This window comes from Barbus barbus, assembly GCF_936440315.1.
Source record: "Barbus barbus genome assembly, chromosome: 28".
Lineage (NCBI taxonomy): Eukaryota > Metazoa > Chordata > Actinopteri > Cypriniformes > Cyprinidae > Barbus > Barbus barbus.
The window spans coordinates 3,132,823-3,157,361 of record NC_136756.1 but is presented as its reverse complement, the minus strand read 5'-3'; the positions used below and the strand labels follow the sequence as shown (position 1 = coordinate 3,157,361).

The window sequence follows — 24,539 nt, the reverse complement described above, 5'->3', positions numbered from 1 at the left end:
ACTCCCAGGTGTGACCAAGGGCGATTGGGTATGGGTAATGGGAAGAGTTAGCCGGAGGGAAGATGATGGGGGCTCTTGGATATGGCACAGTCCGGGCAGCCCTGAACGAACCTCCTCACGTCCCTGGCCATGTTGGGCCTGACGAGGGTTCAGTCGTTTAGAATCACGCAAATACTCAAGGTTTTTATGATCCGTGAGGACCAGGAAGGGATGTGCAGCCCCCTCCAACCAGTGTCTCCACTCCTCCAGGGCGAGCTTGATGGTGAGCAGCTCGCGGTTGCCGATGTCATAGTTTCTTTCCGCCGGGCTGAGCTTCCGAGAGAAAAAGGCACATGGATGGAGTTTGGGAGGCGTCCCCTGCTGCTGAGAGAGCACCGCACCTACTCCGGTGGTGGAGGCATCCACCTCTACGACGAAGGGCAATTCTGGGTTGGGATGCACAAGGAGGGGTGCGGTGGTAAATGCTTTCTTCAGCTGGTCGAAGGCCTCCGTGGCACCGGTGTTCCAGGACAGAGACTTGGTCACTCCCTTGAGGAGATTGGTGAGTGGCGAGGTTATGGTACTGTAATTGGTGATGAATTATATGCGCTGCGGAGGTCCAACTTGGTGAAAATGGTGGCACTGCGGAGTTGTTCCAATGCAGCCGGGACAAGGGGAAGCGGATACCTGAACTTGATGGTGATATCATTCAGTTTCAGGTAATCTATGCAGGGACGCAAGCCTCCATCCTTTTTGGCCACGAAGAAGAAACTGGAAGCAGCAGGGGAAGTTGATGGTACAATGTATCCTTGTCGGAGTGCCTCCTCAATATACTCCTCCATGGCCTTCTGCTCGGGTAACGAGAGGGAGTTGATCTTACCCCGTGGTACTGGCTCACCCGGAACTAGGTCTATAGCACAGTCCCATGGCTGATGAGGTGGAAGTTGGGAGGCCATTCCGGGGCAGAAGACGCCGCTGAAGGAGGTATAATCAAAAGGGATGTCCACCGACTGTTTCTCCAACGAGCTCTCAATGGTGGTTGTTCGTAGTGGCAAAGGAGTGGGGACTTGAGGAACGGGTTGAGGCCGATGAGGGAAGCACCGAGGGAAACAACTGTTACCCCACTTCAGGACGTCTCCCGACTTCCAGGATAAAATGGGATTATGCTCCACCAGCCAGGTCAAGCCTAGGATGATGTCCACAGTTGAACCCTCCAGAACCAGCAGATGGATAGATTCCTGATGGAGTAGGCCTATACGAAGCTGTAGGGGTCCTACACAGAGCTTCACATGACGACGAGAGAGAGGCGTACCTGTTATGGTTTGGATCTGGTAGGTGGTTTCCGTGGCGGTGGTCGCGAGGTGAAGCTGCTGGCAGAGGCTTCCTGCGATGAAGTTCCCAGCCGAGCCGGAGTCGAGGAGTACTGTAACTGGTAAGGTGGTAGTTTCAGTGGTCAGAAAGGCACGAGTGGTTAAGGGGTTCATTCTAGGGAAATAAGGCCGTATTCCACTCACCATCAGCCGAGGTGGACGAAGGGGACATGTCTGAATAAGATGATCGCTTCCTCCACGATACAGACACATACCTCCAAGTATTTGTCGCCGGCGCTCAGACGGCTCGAGGCAGTAAACATCGGTTTGCATGGCTTCTGGAGGGTTTCTGGCCTCTGGCTGGTGGCCGTGAGGAGTGACAATGGCTGTGGTGGTTGCTGGATCCGGCGGACATGCCCGTATCCGATTTGCGCACCTGTTGGCCAATTGGATGAATTTCTCGAGCCCGTAGGTGTCATCATATACCGCTAGATGGAGTCTCAGTCGTGGGTTCAGCCCTTGACGGAATGCGGTGAGCAGAGAGGGCTCGTTCCAGCCGCTCGCGGCTGCGAGGGTGCAATTGTTCCCCCACTGAGGAATCCCCCGGAGAACTGCTGAACACCTCGCGGAAATGGGCCAGAAACAGACTAAAGGATTGGGTAACGGGACCGGCTTGACTCAGGATGGTTTCTGACCATTTAAGAGCGGGACCAGTGAGGGAAGTTACCACAAAGGCGATCTTCGCTTGATCCGTGGCAAACATCTGCGGATGCAAATCAATCGTGAGCGAACACTGTAAAATGAAGCCATTGCACTCCTCCGGATCACCTGAATAGGGCGCTGGTCGGGCCATGGGACTGGCGAACATCACCGGAGAAGAAGAGCTGACGGCTGTGTTGGCTGGTGTTGACGTGGAAATGGGTGCTGGTGATGCTGAAGGCTGTGTGAGGATTCTCTTCAGGGTGTCAACGAGTTCCTGGAATGGGTCTGACGTGCTCATCCTGAAGCAGTGTTTCGGCGGCCCGATCTTCTGTTACGGTACCAGGCAGACACAGAGGTAAGTGTGAATCACAGTGCGTTTATTGCAGGAACTGGTTACAAGCAAGGTGAAGGGGTCAGAGGTACGTGGAGATATATGGAGATATATGAAGGAGAGAGACAGGATCTTGACCACAGTCTTTGTCGTCCACAGGAACGTGACGGAGCAACGGCGGGGAGTACCGGGGAGAGTGAGAACGCACCACAGCGTTGGATGATCTGGAGACGGGGAGAACAACGAGGAGGAGAACAGGAGGTAAGTATAAGAGGTAAGGATTTCAGAGACAATACTCAATGTCTTGGAGATCGACGGTAGGGTTAGAGTCCACGTTACAGGAACGAGATCGGACAACTGGGTGATCTGAGGTGAGTGCTCTTATGTTGTTCCTGATGACAGTGGTGATGGGGTGCAGGTGCGTGTGATCAGAATTCAGGTGACGTGGATCGTGGTGGTTGATTGATGGAAGAGCCTGGCCATTCTGTGACAATATGTACATTTACTAATAATCCATGTTTTATATATATTACGCAAAGAGCCGGCCCACATTGTACAACGGCCCACCGGGAAAACTCCCAGTGCTCCAGATGGCCAGTCCGCCCCTGGATACATACAACTAACATAATAATACATTGCCACATTCACAGGGCCGGATTTACCTCGATTCGTGACATAGGCAATAAAAATCGAATGTAGCTCTTAAATTTTTTTGAGAAAGACCATTCCTTTAGCAGGGGTGGCATACCACTTCTGGAGTGTATTATTTCTCTAATAATTTTAACGGCCTGGAGTCACAACCACGCATCAAGACATTGTTCAGATGATTTGTTTCAAGACATTTGACATGTTTCTATCCTGAAATCTTGTGTCTGTTGAACAAATTTTTACGCACCTCATCTCAAACCTTCCATTGTAAATTTCAAAACGTCATATTAGAGGTAATAACAGAGGCTTGAGCCATTGATATGCAGGCTAATGCAGTTATTAGGCTAGTGTGTCTCTCTGCAGTGTTCAGCAGCAGCGTCTACTAATAGTGAATCTTTAAGTTGAACTGCTTCAAGAACCTTGCTACTGAGAAATGTTATGTCTTTTCAGCTGCAAAACTATTTTATTGATAAACTCAGAGGGGGGGGATTTCCGTACATTCCGTCAAGAAAGCGTGATTTCCGTACATAAAAAAGGTCATAGTATATAACAAAATATTATATATCTCTTAATTGTGTTTGGGGCCACCCTGGACGAAAATTATATGATGCTTAACAGACCATTAGTTGATATATTTCAAAAACCTACAAACATGAGACAACATGCTTCACTTATTGGACATTAAATAATGACAGATTAAATTAAATGCAAATTACAATAATATTTAACGTTCAATTCATATATGATCATGTACTTTATAAAAATATACAAATGATTTTAACAGATAACTGCTTGATGGCTTATTTATTCATGAGTATTTGAATACTTAAATGTCATTAAACCTGTGGTTTAAACTGCATAAGAATTACTAAACCTGCTTAAAATCTTTACAAATTTATTAATTGTTTATGTTTTTGCGGTACCCAATCTAAAGTTGATACTATTTATTATCAATCAACTAGTTACTGATTGTTATCAATAAATGATTAAATGCTTGCTAATGTGTTTATTTTATGAAACCTTGCCAGTTATATGTAGTAAAAAAAACAAAAAACTTGCTTACAAATCTTATTTACAATCTCATTTACAGCTCAAGCAACTGACTTAAAAACAGCTGTGTCCAGAATCAAGCTAGGTTAGAAACTATGTTTAATTTTAAACATTTGGGGAATTTAACTTTTAGCAGTAACTGTAAGTTATTAGTTTAGCGTATTACATAAGGAGTCAAGGGTCATTATTTAATATTCAATAAGTACAGTTTTTTTCTAATGATGCATTTTCTTTTTCTCCAACTTTTTTTAACACACCAATTGACTAAAACTTTAGTCTGTTCATACTCAAGAAAAACAATCGAATGTATTTTGTCTCATTCAGCATGGATATACCTCTTAAAAGAACCCATTGAAACAAGTTTGCTCATCACAGCTCCCTCAGCCTCTCCAAAGAACACACCAGTCTGAAAGAGACAAGGATAAGGTTAGGGTCAGGGCTAGAATGGATTGTGTCTAAGCAACTGATATAAAGTGCGATACTACAAAAATAAAAAATAAATAAACAAAGATCTACCAAAGTCCAGTATTTTATTCATTGCATTCACACACACAAACACATGCAGATTTTAGCTTATTGAATGAAAATAATTTATTGATTATACGTTTATTAAGTATTTATGAATAGTCAGGTAAGTAGTGTATAGTAGAACTGGATAATACTTCAGATATTTGTCCCTCACCAAAGACAGATCCTCAGCCACAATAATGAATCCATTGTTGTCAATGAGGTAACAGCTGATTTCCTACATTGGGTGCAACAGAAAAGTGGTACAGGTGGTAGAAAAATCCCGAAAACATAAAAACAATTGTGTACTGCAAATAGTGAAAAAGTAAAAAGAGTATGTTGACACTAACATCATTGTCACAGCTGATGGTACACTTCCCGTCAAGTGCTGCACACTAACGGACAAAAAATGAGAAGACTATTATGGCAGCAAACAACATTATGAATAATACATATTCACACCCCATTAGCTGCAATAACTGCAACCAAATGCTTTCTTTAGTTCTTTACCTCCTGTTCTCACTCCCATGCGTTAAAAACTAAAACATGGTTCAGTACCTTGCTCATCACCATTAAGATGCTAAAGGCCTAGGTGTTGCTATTTTGATAAACTAGCAACTCCACTGAGAATTACAGCAGATGAAGATGTGATCCGTTTTGGGTCTGTTCCCCACCCAAAGCAATCATTTGGCCTTGAAATTAAATATTTGTAAATTTTAAATAAATTACTGTGACTGTACTTGTATCCACATGCATTTTATTATCCTGTGTTTTATATTGTCATTTTATATGGATAAATTAATGGGTTTGGGAGTAGGCATTGGGTTAGGAGCACCAAAAAAGAAAAGAAAAAAGAATACCGCAAATGTAAATAGAAATATTGTGGCTGTTCAAAGAGTGACAAGGACAGATCCTCAGCTTTACCTTGCTCAAGGTTCTGATGCCCATGGAGTCAGAATAGTGTCCAACAGCACTGTGGTGGGTTCTGGCCTACTCCTTCTCACAGAACTGCTTCAGCTCAGTGACATTAATAGGCTTTCAAGCATAAACTGCACATTTCAGTTGAAGTTGGTCTTTGACTTGGCCATTCCAAAACTTCAATTTTCGTGTTTTTCAACCATTATGTTTTGACCATTGTCATTCTGCATGACTCAACCATGCTTCAGCTACAGAAGCTGCTAATATGAAGTTCCTCTCATGAAATGCAGTTTTTAGATTTCACCAGATATAACAGAACTTACACTGCCCTCCAAAAGTTTGGAAACGCCCTAGAAAAGTGGGGTTTTGGACAATATTGGCATGAATCCTTTTTAATTTGTGATAACTTTACACTGATAAGGGACAACACAAACTACGAAAACATATTTTATTACATAAACAGTTTATACATAGAAAAAACTGAAATTTTCGATTCATTAAAATATCCAGCATTACATTTATTCATTTAGCTGACGCTTTTATCCAAAGCGACTTACAATTGCTATATATGTCAGAGGTCGCACACCTCTGGAGCAACTAGGGGTTAAGTGTCTTGCTCAGGGACACATTGGTGTCTCACAGTGGATTCGAACCCGGGTCTCTCACACCAAAGGCATGTGTCTTATCCTGCGCCATCACCAGCCAATTAGCATTAGCAGCTATTACAACTCTGCATAATCTGGGCATCCGAGCTGTCAGTTTATTCAAACATTGACTTTGAATTGGCAATCAATTGTTGAAGCTACAGTATTAAGGTGTGCTGACCCAGAAATCTTTTAAAAACCTGGGCCAAGTTTAAACCAGTAACCAGGCATCACAGCTGGCAAAGGGGCATGTCTGACTTTAACATGTATATATTGCCATTATTATGTTTTATTGCTGGTCTTCAATGATAATGTCAAGTTACTTTAATGTATTTGCACCAAAAAATGAAAAGGATTTATGCTGATATCGTCCAAAACCACACTTTGCCAGGGGTGTTTCCAAACTTTTGGAGGACAGTGTAAGTGCAATAAGTGCAAGCACATCAATACTTAAAAAAAAATACTTGATAGACTGTAACATTAGGGTGATGGTTTTAGGCAATGTAGTTTAAAAATCCATTAGGCAATAAAGTAATATTTTGACTTTTTTTAAATGCAATTTATAATGGTTGAATTGCCCAAAACATTAATCTAAACAAACAAACAAATAAATCACTGACAATTTGGAGATGACTGCAAGGTGACATTACCCGTTTGCTTCTACTGGACCTACCTACCCCACTAGCTGTAACTAGGTGAGGTGGGTTGTAACATTATTATAAAACATGAAAATTATATATGGGGAAGTCGTGGCCTAATGGTTAGAGAGTCGGACTCGTAATCGAAAGGTTGCGAGTTCGAGCCCCCGGCCGGCAGGAATTGTAGGTGGGGGGAGGGAATGTCCAGCGCGCTCTCTCCACCCTCAATACCACGACTGAGGTGCCCTTGAGCAAGACACCGAACCCCCAACTACTCCCCGGGCGCCGCAGCATGGCTGCCCACTGCTCCGGGTGTGTGTTCACGGTGTGTGTGTGTGTGCATTTGTTCACTGCTCACTGCTGTGTGTGTGCACTTGGATGGGTTAAACGCAGAGCACCAATTTCGAGTATGGGTCACCATACTTGACAATACGTCACGACTTTACTTTTTACTTTATATAAAATTAGCTACCTATGTTAGCTACCTACCATTGCCCCATGTCCCCACTTTTCAAAATGCTTATAAATCATACAGAGTGAGGTTTTTTTGAGGGAAAGTCGAAATTCACAGTGTCCTGTGAGGGCTAAGTTTAGGTGTAGGGTTGGTGTAGGGCAATAGCACATACAGTTTGTACAGTATAAAAACCATTATGCCTATGGGATGTCCCCACTTTTCACAAAAATAAATGTGTGTGCGATTACCTGTCTGCTGGCAGTCCAGAACTTCCTCTGGAAGAACTCTAGTTTCATCTGAATACCCACAGCTGATGAAATATTAAAACAAACCATAGCAGGATGTCAGTGAAACTTTTGATTCTCATTTACTCAGAAGCAAAATTCAAATGATAAATGGATAGTTCCTTTCCTGATTATGATTGGTTGAACCACCTAGAAGTTGTTGTAAAATACTCTATAAACACACCAGACTTCATAACATCAGTATTAATGCATCACTATAACATCAGTATTAATGCTGAGTCTGGTAAATATTGCTGAATAATTGAACTGCTTGGTGGAAGGATTATTATTTGTTATCAACAAAAATGATTTTATGGTTGATGCTGTGTTGTAGTAATTACTATATGTAGTAAGCATTTTATGAAAGTGTTATTTACAACTCAGGTCACTGACTTAAAAACAACTGTATCCATAACCGAGATTAGAAAGTGATTTCTAATTGCGTACTTCCACAGGTCCTGTGCCAACCTTGGTGTCACGAATCCTGGCCATGAATTTCCATTTGTTCACCACCAGAGGTCACCCGCTCACCACATGGACTTTCACACTACACAGCACATTGGACTCCATTTCCCATCATACATTGCAATTACGACACACAGCTGGCATCAATCTCTCATTACCCTGATTGCACTGCTGATCACACAAGCACTCATGCTATATAAACCTGGGACATTCTCTTGTTGGCTGCCGAGTATTGTCTAGCCCAGCTACCTTACAAAGCGTTCCTAGTATTTCTTGTTTGATTTCCTGTGTTTTGATTCCTGCCCGTGTTCCTGGATTATTCTCTCTGCCTTGCCCTGTTTGGATAATGTTTGCCGATCGTCGACCCATGCTTGCTCTAGGATTGCTCTTGTGTCTTACCTATGCCATACCGGTTTGCTCCCATTGACCCTGCCTGAACTACGACTATGTTTTCTAATAAAGCCTTGCAAATGGATCCGCACGTCTCATGTCTCATCGACCCCGTAACACTTGGCAACTGCCACTGAGATGAATGCAAATGTCAACAGATAGCTTTCTCTAGACAACAGCTGAGCTTGGTGGGCCACGCAAACAAACAGAGCCATGTTTTAAAAGCAAGTGAAATCAGCCTACCAATGGATGACTTATAAGTTGTAAGTTATAATAATTGTCTCTGCACATGAGGATTAGAAAAATAAATTAATAAGTGTATTAATAGGGTAATGACTTTAGAAACTAGACAAGTCCCCAGTACTGATCCCTAAGGCCAGCTATGAACTTGTCGTGCAATGACCAGCGAGGAGTTCTTAGTCGTGGAAGAACATTGTCTCTGCACACTTTCCAAAGGATTTTAACATTTTGGGAAGTGGCCAACTAAGTGGCTGATCATAGGGCACAACTATTTATAGGTATGTCAGAACTGTAAACAAGCTTTGCAAACACACTTTTAGTTAAATTAGTTTAGTTTTAGTTTTTTACACTTATAGTAAAATGAACACAACTATGTTAATTCTAAATCCCGGTCTGTGATAAAAGGTCATTTTGATATGTAATGACTCATGTCATCAGCCATTCTGTCGCAAAATCAAAATGTTTGGCAAAAGAACACTCCTTTTATATGAGCTGTAAATCACTTCAGTTCAGCACGAGTTCTGCTCTGAAAATTTTATTCAAACTAGAGGATCACAAAATGATAGAAAATACCCTTTCAAATAAATATAATGACTTCTTTTTATGTAAAACTCTTACCAACACTGGACCTCGGGTACCATTATAAATAAATAAATAACCGCAACTGCTGCAACGGTTTTAAAATGGACAATGTATTTTAGTCATTATCCAGTTCAAAATATGAATATAAGACAGATTCACCACAAGGTCAGAACAGTCACATGCAAATGTACTCACACACACACACACTGTAACACCGTTACAACACACACACCAATTTCCACTTGCACAACTAATCCAAATGTCAATTTAACACTAATAGCCCAAATGATCTCAGATCTGCCTACAGAGTAACATCTAAAAATACATGGGAGCTCGTATCAGACCTATCAAGTGTAGATTTCTGAATGTTGCCAGAAGCTGACTGTTAAAGCGGTTATCAGATGCCCATTTTCCATGATTCGATATGATATGATTCTGATATGATTCTTTAGGGTCTTAATGAAAAGTCTATAACATGCTTTGTTTAAAATTTCTCAATGGTAGTGTAAAAAACAATTTTTTTACCCTGTCAAAATCAGCTCTGTTTTCAGCAAAGCCATTCTAGTCCATGTTGCTTTAAATGCTAATGAGCTCTGCTGACCCCTCCCCTCTCTTCCGTGGGGTGACGAGCAGTACTGTTTACTTTAGCCGCGAAACTGGGTAACTAGCACATTATTAGGAAAGGCGATTTGCAAAGATTCATAAAAAAAACTCTTATATTTACTTCTGTAGATGAAGCTGGATCACGAATGATTCGCGCAAACATAGACACATTTATGCAGATCGGGAGGCACATTCCCTTCAAAACGAAAGTAACATTAATCCTCTGCATCTTCAGCAGCTCAGATGTTGGGAGTAAATGACGACTGCTATGTACATTATTACATCCAACAACAAAACACCTCACTTGCCTAATCGGAGACATCGGAGTCGACACAATAGTGGACAGCTCTCAGCTCACTCAGGGCGGGTCTAAGGTAAGACAGTCTTGTCAATCAATTATCGTGGGAGGGGTATGTACAGAACTACGTCATTCTGACAGGAATCCCAGAACAGCCTGATTTGAGAAAGGGGATTTTAAAATAGGGATCTAAAAAAAAATTAACTCTGGGTGGATTTTTATCATTATAGGATGGATGTGTACACACACTTCCAACACACATTTATGTTCAAATAACTTATAAAGTGAATTTTGCATCCGATGACCCCTTTAATATAATACAAATGGGACAGGAAAGTTATGGAAAGGTCAGTTTGGTAAAGAATGGGAGAGACTTCTGCAAAGAAGCTTACTTCTGCAAAGAAGCTTAACTAAAATTCAATAACAATCATCTTACAGCAACTTGCAGAACATTAAAAATGGCACATTAATAAAGGCCTACAAAAGCTTTGCTTTTAGCCTTAGAGAACATTTAAACATACAAACAACAGAAATCATAGCACCAAGTGGGGGAAGAGCACTGGTTTATGCTTGGATCCTAAGTTGAGGAACCCTTGGCTGAGACACATTAGAAACACTACTAAGACCAGACCATACAGAGCAACATGACAAGAAATGACAGAAGTGACACAAAGACAGAATTCAAAGAAAATAGAATAAACTGACCAGATATCAGCTAACTCCATTTAATAATTTGAAGAAAGTCTCTTAGAAAAAATAAAATAAAAATTATGTGACAAATATGTGACGAAGAAAAGTGCTGTAGTTTGCCCACAGAACCTGATTTTACCAAGTGCAACATGTTCCTGGATCAACATCTTTCTTGACCCTGGAACAACATTGTGATTAACCAATCAGACTTGAAGAACCAGTTTATAGTTTTTGTGAAGTTTAGGTTTACAATCAGTGTTTGATGCTTGTACATTAGTGTCATTCATCTATCATTTCCTTAGATTTTAGGGATTACTCATGGTTAAGGTTAGGTTTAGGTGTAGGGATATGGTCAAGATTACATTTTTGGATTAAAATGTTGTTCTAGGGTCAACAAAATATGCTGACCTAGGAATACGTCTAACTCAGCAAAATCAGGACGTGCTAGTTTGGCCTGCTGTGATGTTCTGTGCTAGTCCAGACTGGTTAATGCTGGCCGGTGTCGGTTTGGTTCTAATTTATCTGCTGAACCAGAATGGTCTTTCGTGGTTGATTTCCTGATTAACCTACTTAAAGAATATTTGGGATACCGGCATATGGCAATGAGTTGTGGATGAACTCAACATGTAGCATCCAGCATGATGACACTACATTTTTAGGCCCAGAGGACTCAGCAAAAATGACTCCAGACTTAAATTAACATCATTGTAAATAAACATCTTCAAATGGTTGTCTGTTCTTCAGTCTAAACAGTTATTGAATAGGAACATACCCAGAAACAATGAAGGGTGTGATAGCATCTTAAGGACAGTGCACACAGCCTAACATTTGGAAATGCAAAGGAGGTCAGTGCTTTCTGAAGGCAGTGTGCATGTGAGCAACACTGCGTGAGCTGGTGAAGGAGCTTCAGGCATGTGCATGTGTGTGTGTGTGTGTGTGTGTGTCTTTGTGTGAGGGAAACGAGAGAAATGCTAGGGCATACTCTGCCAGTTCTCTGCCTGCGGACACTTTGTGATGTCAGAGCAGTTCAACAGAACTGTGTGTATGTGTGTGTGTGTGTTTGTGTAAGAGAGAGAGAGAGAGAGAGAGAGAGAGAGAGAGAGAGTCACACAGTGGCCCTTGACAATGAAAGCGTGTTTTTATTGTGTGTGGGTATGTATGAGGCAATGGATGTAAAGATGATACAGAGCAAATCATGAAGGTATTTGCATGTATGCACATTTATACAGAACGAAAGAGAGATAGAAAGAGGCACAGAAGAAGAAAATGACTGTCGTCCAGTAACACAAGTGCTTATTACTGTGATTGTGAGCTTTAAACTGATCAGACATGCTGGACTAACCCTGGACACGCTGACAGGAGGAACACTCTAGAAACCATGGCAGGTGAGTTCACGCAACAGAAATATCATTGAAAATTAAAGCAGAGATAATCGTTGTGTTACTGGTCTACTTAACATCAAAAATAATCATTGGCATGACAAACTGTTCAGACACTCTATGTGTGTTAAAGAGTTTTTTTTTTTTCCTTTCTTTTAGTTTCTATGTACTGAAGTGCAGCAAAGCTCCAAAGAACTAACCAAATAAAACAGAGGTTACCAAAGGTTTTTTGTCATCTGAACCCCTTAGATGGAAAATATTTAAAGTGCCCTATGACATTTCAAGTTAATATTTTGATTTAGTGACACGTTTGCATGTTCATGGTTCACTTGGTCGGTTAAAGGTCACATGAAATTTGAAATACTGTAAACATATATCAGTTATGTTTAAGGGTGTTTACATTCTTTACAAGAACCAACTAACATTACAAGTTGCAATAAAAATATTTGTTCTAAATTCTTTAATTTCAAATATTAAATTTTTAACATTAAGGTTGGATTAACATAATACTAGTTGTTATTCGGAAGAATAGTTCACCAAATTGAAATTCTGAGAATTAGTAAAGATTGCTATTGTGATTTCATCTGAATGTGTGTAATCTGACTAATAAACATACAATTTGAAGGTAAAACATCACCCTCACACACACACACACACACACACACACATACACAAATACTCAATATGGTTCAGGGAGGACAGCCCTGTTCTCATTAGTTTGACGTTTGTTTCCTTAATTTAGCAGCCCTTCAGGTCAGTGAAAACAATTCACTCCCAACACTGCACAAATTTTATTTCTGTTTAAGAAGGGAAGAAAAATAAAAAAAAATGTTTGTTGGTTCTCATCAAACAGTGAGACTTTACGACTAGGGTTGGGCCTTTAAAAACATTCTTATTTAGTAAAATCCACAGGGGTGAATATCACCATTTATGAGCCCTTAAATAAAGTACTTAGCTTCAAGTTGCTCTAGAGTGATTGGCATCCCAGGTGAAAAATAAGTGCACTTCCATAATGTACCTAAGTGCTCTATTTACGCACACTAATTTTGTATTTATTATACTAAAAATAATTCTTTAGTACTTCTTAAGATGAACTTCAGATCATCTAAATGCACTCAACTGTGCTATTTTGGGACGCCATGAATTTGAACTAAAATGCAATTTTAACACACTGTCTCTGTATTTAACAAATGTATTTATTAACCTCATTCGAACAGTCTGTGTCTTATACATCTAAATGCAACTTCAGATGAAGCTTCTGTGTCACCGCTGTAGTGCAAAGTAATTAAAAGATACACATGCCCCCAAAATTTCTGTGTAAGATCTAAGCAAAAAAAAAACAAACAAACAAAAAAATACAAATAAATAAATAAATAAAAAACTTTATTTATTTATAAAAAAAAAAAAAAAAAAAGGGTATTTTCTTTAAGGACCTAGGAATCATAGGCCAATGGCCACCCAACAAGACATTATTTGAAAACATCCAATCACTTCAATGGAGCAATCTCCATAGTAAACAAATAGCTAGCTGGACCAGTGCCAATTGTGTGGGATCTAGGAAAACGCAGTCAAACTGGGAAGTGTGCTGCTTGAAATGGAACCACCCAGCAAATATAGGGGAACTACCCCTTTTGGCAAGTGATGATCAGCTGCTATAGCAACAACATAGACTTTGAGCCTAGATATAAATAGATCTGTTTTCAAACACTCTTGATGAACATGCAGGAAATGCCCTGGAAAGCAAAACAGGTTCTTCTTCTGAGAAAAACATCTCATGCTGCAAAAAGACACCATCTAAGACTGTAAAACCACCAGGTTCTGCACATGCACCGTTATGGTGATTATGAAGGGACTCTTCATTGTGAACCATTCAGGAGCTACACAATGAGCTTCTACTTCTCCAGTTGCAAGTGCCAAACCATCACAAAAGCCTGAATGAGGTTGTTCCACCTGACAATAATCTTCCAAGAAGGTGTGTTCAATAGGGTTACCAAGTCTGAAACCCTCAGCAAACTGGGCCACATCTCCACAATCAATAAGTCCGATTCCTTGTTCTTCACTTTGTGCAACACTTGGTTCAGCAATTGAATTAGAAGCAAAACATATTTGAGGCCCTGTAGTCACCTGTGAGCTATACATTCCCAGGGGAGATTAAGCCCACTTCCAAAAGCCTCAGCACCATCTGAAAATGCAAAGTCCATTCCATTATACATAACACGGTGATGAGAAGCGATTTGAACACTGCTTGCATCCTTCAAGTCTACTGGCAGAAATCAGTCCATCTTAACATTCTTGATTGAAACTACATTAGTTTCCATTTCAAGGTTATGAGGTTTTGAAAAGGATGCAAATCACTACCTGTTTCCCTATCTGAAAATAATGGATATAAAAGACACCAATCATATCTCCATTTCCTGTAGCAGTTTGCAGTGCGCTTTCAGAAACCTTCACTTTCCCCAGCTCCACCTGTATATATCTGCTATGGGTAATTACATGTTTGTTATATTTGCATGTCTGTGGATGTATTGGCTGTAGGAAGTCTCTATACTTGCTCTGCCACAGCAGCAGCACTGTAGCAAATCTATTCCACCAAGACCAAATACATTAACACTGCCATGTCCATTAACATGCCAATCTCTCCAAGAGTTGTCATGACAGGAATACACTCTTTAGTTCACCCTCCAAAGTGCAGAATCTATTTTTGCATATAAAAATGTAAAATCACTATAAACTTGCTAACCTGGTTATATTCCTGAAAATGATGCTGTAATCACTTCCAGGAGTATACCTTCTGCAAAATGCATGTATTAATACCAGGAAGCTGCTGCTCTGCAAATGTTAAACATTTTTAACCTAATATCCAAACATTCTTATAGTCTAAAGCTGTTTTCCATTTTAAACTCTGTATTAAACCCTCTCATTGCAGCTAGCCCTGACCCAATTTTGGAGTAAGTGAGTAGATGAATTGATAGTTCTGGTGAGCAGTTCTGCAGCTTTTTATAAACAAAATCACTGGCATCAAAGTTCAAATTACACCTGCACCTCTTGATGCTATTCCTACTAAGTTGTTTAAAGATGTACAGAACTAAGCTGTTGGTGTTGATGCTATGGGGGACGCCATCATTTATAGGCAGAAGGCAGTCCATAATGTAACACACAGAGTGCCCGTGAGTATAAATATGTGCCTGAATTATACGTCATTAGCTGTTTTGTCTGAAAAAGACACAGGCAAGCCTGAGGCATGGCAGCATTCTCCCAGTTGTCTCAAAGAATAGTACAATGGCGAGCGTGACAATTATAAACACCTCGTCTCTTTGGGGAGGTGCACGCGCAGTCAGCGGAGGCTCATGCTGCGGAGCCTGGCAAAAGTATAAACAAGGCTTTAGATGGTATCATATCACATATCCTCGCTCATACAATCATTACACATTTGCATAATTGTAACATGGGAAAGGAAAAATCTGTTCCGGGTTGAACAATCAAGGCCATGGATTAGGCCATTACATCCAATAATTCCCCACATACAGGGCTGAGAGAAGGAGAGAGCCACTGATCACTGTATCCTTCTAAATTAAAAAAAAAAAAATGATCCAGGTTAGCATCCACAATGCTGCATTAGACTGGACTCTGTTAAGATTCTTGCTAGGAACTTTTGCAAATTAGATTGTTCTTATTAGTCACAGTTCCCATCACCTGAGTGCCACAAGGCTCCATTCAGGGTCCGATTTTATTTCATTCGCGCATGCTCCCTCTTCATTCCATTTTTGAGCATTATTAAAAAAGTCATATACAGTAATATATACACGCATTCATATGTTTCTCATAATCATACATTTTGCAATGATAAAAACAATGAAACAAAGTTTAATGTACTATGGCCTGGTTTCACAGACAGGGCTTAAACTAAACCAGGATTAGGCTATAGTTCAATTAGGACATTGAGTAATTTTTATAAATGTACTTAAGAAAAAGCATTACTGGTGTGCATCTTGAGGCCAAACAAAGGCACTGCTATATTTTAAGATCAGTCAGAGCAAGTTTCTTTCAGTTAAAACAGCTCAGACTTAGATTTTAGTCTAGAACTAGGCTTAAGCCTTGTCTGTGAAACCGGGGGTATATAACCCACTTTAAATAGATTACCAAATCAGGATTACAAGAGCTGTAAATAGGACTTCACATTACAATGAAGGTTACCAACTATATAAAGAACAACAGGTAGCAGACACCGTTGGGTCACTTTATGTGTTTTCATCTGAATTGTAAGAGACTGGTTCATGTCTGATGATTGTGTCATCATTATTAAATGTACTGTTTGTCTGAGAAGCAGAAAAGGCTGAAATCAAGGGCAAATTAATCCAATGGTAATTTACACAATTTTCTATCTCTTCACCAGGTGTGGTCTTTGCATTATCCAGCCTGTTATTATTCCAGTCAGTCTCCTCTTGCCCCAAGGAGTGCTCGTGTGACACTCATGCCAAAGTGGTGGACTGCCGAGGACGAGGATTATATGATATTCCACGTAAACTTCATCAAGACACCCTGGAGCTGTATCTTCAAAATAACCGTCTGCGAGGCCTGGGCTCCATGTCCTTTCGAGAGACACCACAACTTCAAATTCTGGACCTAGCAAACAATTCAATCACAACGCTTTCCCCTAGTGCCCTTTTGGGACTTAGAAGCTTAAAGGTCCTCAGCCTGGCCAATAACTCTATTCGGGAAGTTGATCGACGCCTTCTGGTTTCAATAAGAAATCTAACCATATTGGACTTGTCCTTTAACACCATAGGTGGTCTACCTGGAGCTCTTGCTGATAGTTTTCACTTTCTGACCCATCTGTCACTCCACTACAATCGGCTAACGAAGCTGGACCGTATACACCTGGAGGCTCTTGGGAATCTTACATTTCTGCAGCTGAAGGGCAATCCTTGGAGATGTGACTGTCATCTGATAGGACTCAAACTATGGTTGGAGACATTTGCCTTCAAAGGTAACAAAATGGTAGAATCCACAATAGAGTGTTTAATCAATCAATCAATAATACATAGCTAAAAAATATCTTACAAATGAAGAATTGAGTTAAGTACATTTCATAATTATGACAATTCTACTGAAATATATGTATATTTATAGTGTTATTATATATTATTACCAAAAGCAAAAAGTTTAGCATGAGTGTCCAGTCTTGCACTCTACCAGTGCCATTCTTTTCTAGGTAGGTGTGAATGAGTTAATCGTATATCTCATAATTGGATTGGCTGACCAGCTGACAAATAGTTTTAAAGCAGCTGACAACTAGGAGCAGACTCCAGATTTGGGCCACACCTGTTAGAGCTCCATGGATTTTCCCTCCAGTCGGAAGATCGTGGAACATGTTTTTGCATCAGTCTTGCATGTCTCTTTTGAATTGCTGCTGTGAGTTTATTTGAAATGCTGGAGCACGGGGTGACCCGCTATTTTATGTATGTATGTATTCATTTATTTATATTATGTTTATTTTTTTTTGCTGAGCATGGTTTATTTTCAATCCCCCTTGCCAGGGAAAATACCAATCACACAAATGACATACAAACATTTTAATCTTCAGTCATTAAAATAATATATATGTGGAATAAGAAGAGCCCCATATGTCTATTCTTAATATATTTAATGCACAGATTCTGCCAAAAAAAAAATATATAATAATAATAAAAAATAAATAACACAATCAGTATATTGCCTCATGACTGGGATGGTGAATGGACTTTCACCTACCGTCAATATAATCTTATGACACAAAAAAAATCTGCTAAAGCAACCTACACTGTTCTGCTCAGTTTTGACAGTTCATGGCTTGCTCCATGCAGAGATAGAAAAAACTATTTTCTGTTTACCAGCCCTGAGCTTTACATAAAGTCTTTTTACACTTGTTAACCCTGTGTCATTCTAAACCCGGGGTAAACTAAATTGAGGATGATCTTTCTTTCACGTTTTACAGTACACTGCTCATAATTTTCCCAGGGTATTAACAAGTAATGCTGTGTTTTCTTAAGATGGCATTTCAGACTTTACATTACCCAGGTAAAAAGTGGCACTAAGACTGCTTATAAATTACAAGTGTGAAATATTCCTCTGCTAAGGGTTAAAAATTGTCTTTAGAACGGTGATAAACGATCTGAAAAGCCATATAGTGAAGACAACCTCCATCTGTTAGCCATTTCAACTTCATTTTTTCTTGTTCTTAGGTGGAGTGGTCGACAGCATCACATGCGTCCAGCCTCATCTCATGCTGGAGCGGGACCTCCGGCACATTCCCTACGAGCTTTTCCACTCCTGCATGATCACCAGCTACAGCTACCTGTTCGCCAACATCCACTACCTGGACAACAAGCATCGCATTCTCAGCGGACAGCTCCACCCAAGCCCCAGAGCACCATCTGGGAGTGATTTCAGCCCCCCAGGAGAAGCCATACTCCCTGAGTGTGAGGCCAAGCAGAGATCCCGGCCTGTGAACTACAGACGTGCCATAGCCACAGTGGTCATCACAGGAGTGGTTTGTGGAATTGTGTGTTTGATGATGTTGGCAGCAGCTGTATACGGATGTGCGTATGCAACAATTAATGCCAAGTATCAAAGGGAGCTGAAGAAGAAAGCGAAAGAGGCGGGTTCAGGAGAGGAGCGGAAAAACATTGAAAGAGAGAAGGACAAGGAACCTCTGGAGTGACCTGAAGATCAGCATCACATGATGCACATGAAGCACAAATAAACATCAGGGTTACACTCCACATTGTCCACATACTGTTGTACATCTACAAAGTTACTTTCAAGGCAAGTCAGTGTACTTGGCAGCCATATTGGCAATGCCCCTAGGGCAGCTATTTTCTAATTATGCAGATACAGCTCCTACCTGAAACGGGAAAGATGTAAAACTCCAAAACTATTATTATTGTTATTATTATTATTATAGCTTAAATTAGGCTACAACAAATGTATTCTTCAGGTTGGTAAAAACAAAAATGCACATGTATGGTCTAGACTAAAACAACAGCCAATAATGTTGGCAAAAAGGCAGTTGGACAAACAAACGGTCATTCTGTTTTATAGGACAAGTTCATAGATTTTCAACCAGTTTTGTATTTGTAGTATATGTAAATTAGCAATGTGTACTCTTTTTCTATGTTACCTGCGCCTAGTGCATTATGGGTGCTGAAGTAACTCTACCTTTTTGCCGAAAGGGAATGCCATAGCCCCCTTTTTCTCTGTTTTCTCTAGTCATGTAGCAAAAAAACAAATAAACAAAAAACAACGCCTTCCTACTGCATAAACAGCCAAGTTTTATTAAAAGCTCATTAATCAATATCAATAGCTCATCCCTTTAATTGTCCAACACAGTGCCGCCAAATTGTAGACAGCTCACAGTTTATGGCCTACTACAGATTTAATAGTTTATTTAATATTTGTCATGCTATCTCATCCATATTTTCAGTTATTTTTACATTATTTTATGTATTTCTTTTTCAGTACTGTGCTAATCTTTGTGAAATCATTGGAAAAATGGGGAGGAGAATGATTGTGCAGTTGAGGAACAAAGTTCCTGATTAGTACTGCAAATGCCCACCAAAAAAAAGAAAAATCTTTCATTGTGTGACGTGTGAAAAGGTTTCATGTTTCAGGTGTACCCTTGAATCAATTGAACATATCGAGCAGTGCAATTTTGCCTATTCATTTTTCTATATGTGGTCTCTCTCTGCTCCCTCGCAAGTCTCTGTTATCTATTGTAACTTTTAAAATGATAAGACTAAAAACTGAAGCGAGACTCCCCTTACGGATGTTTGCACTATTTCAGCTCTATGGATAAAGTAACATTATACCCATCGAGCTTTAGATAGGGCAAAGATTTACGTGAACATATCAAACGTATGTGTTTTAATCTATCCTGTTTCACCTGTTTCCCCTTGTTAAACAGGGGGAAAAAGTTGTGTGAATGTCTGATGCTAATACAACTATTGCGCTTCCACTCGTGACAGAAATTGCACAATCACACAAAATTTACACACATCCGGTAACAAGCAATATTTACATACTGACAAACTATACCTTTTTGAATAGTTTTATTTACAGTCTACTGCATAATTTAAGATCGTAAAATATGATCAATTATGACAAAAGGACGATTTCTATCACTCCGTAATTAGGTCATGTAGACAGATCCTTATATCAGTGTGCTCGATTACATAAGCATCCATGTGAATATAGAGAATCTGTTTGTATACAGATACAAACAATGGATTAAGAGATTCGGAGCTCTTGAGAAATGAGATGACAAGAAGGAAATAGGGATACAGATGTCTTATAATGGCGTATACGAGATTATGTAAGCATGCATATGATGGGTTGATCTGTCAGAAATGATCTATGTATGTTATGTAACATCAGAGCACAGCTAAGCAATATATTGTACATTGGTAAAGTTTACATGTCCTGTGTTGTACAACATGCTATGCATGCTAAAAATCTCAAATTATTTTAAATGACTGTTAATTCTTTTTTTTTTTTTTTTTTATGATCATCAAGCAGTCTTTAAGATAAAAGTGTTTTAGAAAGTACACTGAATATTCATACTATTACAAATACATCGGACAGAGCATTTGAAAGAAACTATAGGGAAAAGTGGCACATTCATACACAAAGAACAATTTAATTTAATTTAATTCATATTCAAGTTGTGATTATAGGAAGAAATCCTGTAAACTGGCCTTTAAAGCACATCAAGGACACACATGCCCCGGTTACACAAGAGAGTTCTGTCATCAGCATGTCAGGCTGCATTAGTGTGTGCTGCAATGCGCTTGTGAAACTGAGCAGTATCACATCTGAAGCAGTGTATGAACATTATTTAAAAAATATATATAATTATTCTTTTCAAATCAGATCAACCAACACTCATTGAGCCAGAAAGCTCAATTTGTCATATATCTGTGGTATATGTGTATGTGCTTGTATTAAAAAATATTGTTAAATATATGTTAATAAAAATTAAAGATGTAAAAGATACAACAAATTAAAAATATATAAAATAAACAACATGAAATACTGTATAGAACTTGATTTTAGTTGTGTGTATGTCCGCTCCAGCAAAACAATGAATCATACCCAGTAGAGGGTGAAAATCTGTCTGTTCTACTTCATTTCTCTGTCAGTTATAACATGAGTCATTTGTGCATGAGCGTATGTGTGTGTGTGTGTGTGTGTGTGTGTGTGTGTGTGTGTGTGTGGGAGTGAACCCCCTCCAGGCTTATGTTCAAGCAGACACTTTCTAATTTTCTCTCTGTGTTATTCTATTTCCTTTCATCCATTCCTACTGTTTGTCTAGCGTGTCTCTTTTTGCTCACATGGATTATGTCCTTAGTTCTCCATATCACAATCCCTCTCAAGCATAAACGCATCAATTGCACAGAAACAACAACAAAATCAAGATTTTGTAAAAAAAACAGTGATATTCATGCAAGGTTAAAGGGCGAGTGCAGTACCTGCAGCGATGGGCGACTCTCTTTCATCCAACAAATGAATGGCGCTGCTGGCCAAAACCACACTCTTATTCTCAGAGCCTGAAACACAGTGATACAGTTAATTTAAAACAAATAGTTTAGAGGACACCAGGCCAGCACTTTCTGTTTTTACGTGGAACTGTGTGTTTTTTGTGTTCTACTGATCTCAAGCTCTGATTTAATTTTCCCATGACGGGAATCACCGATGGAGAGCCGCCAAAGAGAGAAATCAGGTCCGAGAACCATACTCGGCCCGGCCAGATCGGCGCTACCAGAAGTAGACTGAACTCCAGACAATTAACATGCCACGTGAGATGGCGACCACTCCACAGACCGCGGGCAGGGTGGCCACTCATGACCGCTCCCCAACCGGTGAGGGACGCCTCAGTCACTAGCGTTGTGCGGCGACAAAGAGCCAGGGTTGTCTCCACATGTCTGAGGCACGTAGGCACCATCGCGTGACCTTGATCATGCGAAGCGGATTTCCCCTCAGGGAAAAACACCCTGGTCTTGAGCCACCACTGTAGGGGTTTCATATACAGCAGGCCAAGAGGTATCATGTTGGATGCAGTTGCCATCAGACCCAGCAGTCTCTGAAACTGCTTTACAGTGAGTGACTGGCCTCCTCTCACTCTCGCAACTGCAGTGAGGATCGACTCGATCCGAGCAGGTGAATCGTGCCTGCATCATGGTCGAATCCCACACCACGCACAGATAAGTGATTGTCTGAGCCGGAGAAAGCACACTTTTTTTGGCGTTCAGTTTTAACCCCAGCACTTTCATGTGAGCGAGAACGACATCTCAATGTTGAACCGCCAAATGTGTAGTTGAGTATGCGGACACCTTGTGGCCGCAACGGAGCTAACTCAGCATCCACACACCTTGTAAAAGTGCGGGGTGAGAGTGCTAGGCCAAAATGAAGAACCCGATATTGGTAAGCTTTGCCCCCGAAAGCAAACCTCAGGAACTTCCTGTGAGTGGGAAGGATGGAGATATGGAAGTATGCGTCTTTAAGATCGATCGTGACAATCCAGTCCCCCGGACCTTATATGAGATTCGACCTGTCTGAGAGTAAACATTTTGAACTTCAGTCGCATGACTGAGTGGTTCAATCAATGCAGATCTAAAATTGGACACAACCCTCCATCCTTCTTCGGAACTGTGAAGTACCGGCTGTAGAACCCGGACTAGCTGCTCTAGAGACCCCTGAAGTGGTGGTGAGCCTCCCAGCTCCGTTACGTTTCCGGGCGGAAGAGACTGAGGGAAGCGCTCGCTGGAGACCGCTGCACCCTGGAACTGGCAGGGTTGGCAGACCGATCTCCTGAGGGCACTGAGGAGGGATGGGCACCGAGTACCACGGTGTACGCCGCTCTTCCTCGAGAGCTGACTCTGCATGCTCTGCTCTCAAGCAGACCACACACGGACTGTGTGGATCCCCAGCAGTGAAGAACACACAGCCTGTAATGTGATCTGCTCTCGCCCAAGTGCTTAGTTTTCTCTGCACTTTTAGACATTGTGGAGCTTATTTCATGTGATTGTGAAGGGACAAACAACACTAAACAAGACTCACAGCACAGATCGACAGACACACACACAGAGTAGCGGTTGCTGAATGACAAAAAGCTGATGCCGGTTCCACCGCACATGCTTTTATGCTTCCTGGCTGATTATGTCACCCGCCCGTGACGTCTCGCCCAGCCATTGGACGGATTACACCCGTTCATTGCGTGGTCACGCTGAAGACATTCCCATAGCGTTTTCTGACGCAGCTCAAGTTTCTGAAGAGGAACCAGTCTCCTCTTGGCGTATATCAAAATCCTCCAACATTGTTCTTTACAAATCCTCATTTTGTGGTTCTAATTGAATTGAATATAGATATTTTTTTCTTACAAAAAAACATCAATTCGCTAAAGGAGGCCTTTATTCACCCTCCGGAACTGTGTGAGGCACGATTTTTTATGGATGGATGCGTTTTATTGGAATTTCTTTTGGACTGTTGAACAGAAACACCGCCCACGGACAATGTTTAATATAACTCCAATTGAATTTGTCTGAAAGAAGAAAGACATATACATCTAGGATGCCTTGAGGGTGAGTAAAGAATGGGCTAATTTTATTTTTTCGGTGAACTTAACACTGGGACACTCAAATCTGGCTTGCGAGATCCACTTTCCTGCAGAGTTTAGCTCTAACCCTAATCAAACACACCTGAGCATGTTAATCAATGTCTTCAGGATCATTAGAAAATCACAGGTAGGTGAGTTTGATCAGGGTTGAAGCTAAATTCTGCAGGAAAGTGGATCTCGCAAGCCAGATTTGAGGATCACTGACTTAACACTTTAAAATATCACCTACCCCAAAAAGCATTGTGATTTAGAAGGTTAAAAGTCTACGAATGCTGCAATAAAGCAACTTCAGTAAATTAATGCACAGGTCCAGACTGATTGCTACCCAGCTCTGGGCCTTCTCAGGGTGTTCACTTACAACTCCCTCAAAACACATAGTCTATTGCTATGTGCACCACAACAAAAAACTATCAATGATAGGACTTTCGGTCAGTAAATACATGGAGACCTGCCTAGTGTTCCTGAGTATATATGAGTTACAGAAACCTGAATTAGGGCATGACACTTGCTGTCTATGTTTGTTGTGGGGTCTAAAGCAAGTCTGCATGCTTAAAAAGTCTAGTGTAATGGTACCTTTCACTGTGACATATTGAGAAAATCTCCTCTGATCCCCTGCTTGTAGAGACATGTAGGGCATTCACCATACCTGAACTCCATGTTTAGTTAACTGAATTCATGTTTTTATGTTTTGAACACTGTCCTGTTTCATTTTCCTGGTCTCTTAGAATATGATTCACATGAAGCCTGGAATCTCTGTCTTGGCATTTCTGTTCTGTA

At 40.6% G+C, this 24,539-nt stretch overlaps 2 protein-coding genes across 4 annotated transcripts in view; one reads left to right on the top strand and one right to left on the bottom strand.

Annotated features, from left to right (window-relative positions):
* LOC306848563 (voltage-dependent calcium channel subunit alpha-2/delta-3-like) overlaps positions 1–24,539 on the bottom strand; it is a 235,059-nt gene that overhangs the window by 24,749 nt on the left and 185,771 nt on the right. For all 3 annotated transcript variants that reach the window (XR_013782255.1, XM_079383198.1, XM_079383197.1), the window contains exons 26-30: positions 21,619–21,696; positions 7,430–7,491; positions 4,878–4,922; positions 4,703–4,765; positions 4,356–4,426 (exon numbers count right to left, since the gene is read on the bottom strand). Coding sequence is in view for 2 of the 3 variants with exons in the window: in XM_079383198.1 (XP_079239324.1) it covers positions 4,356–4,426; positions 4,703–4,765; positions 4,878–4,922; positions 7,430–7,491; positions 21,619–21,696 (319 nt within the window). In the remaining variant the exon portion in view is untranslated. The remainder of the gene's footprint in view (positions 1–4,355; positions 4,427–4,702; positions 4,766–4,877; positions 4,923–7,429; positions 7,492–21,618; positions 21,697–24,539) is intronic.
* LOC306848564 (leucine-rich repeat and transmembrane domain-containing protein 1-like) lies at positions 11,875–21,028 on the top strand. Its single transcript, XM_079383199.1, has 3 exons — positions 11,875–12,118; positions 16,506–17,099; positions 18,334–21,028. The coding sequence occupies exons 1-3, from the start codon at positions 12,112–12,114 to the stop codon at positions 18,810–18,812; spliced, it is 1,080 nt and encodes a 359-aa protein (XP_079239325.1). The 5' UTR covers positions 11,875–12,111; the 3' UTR covers positions 18,813–21,028.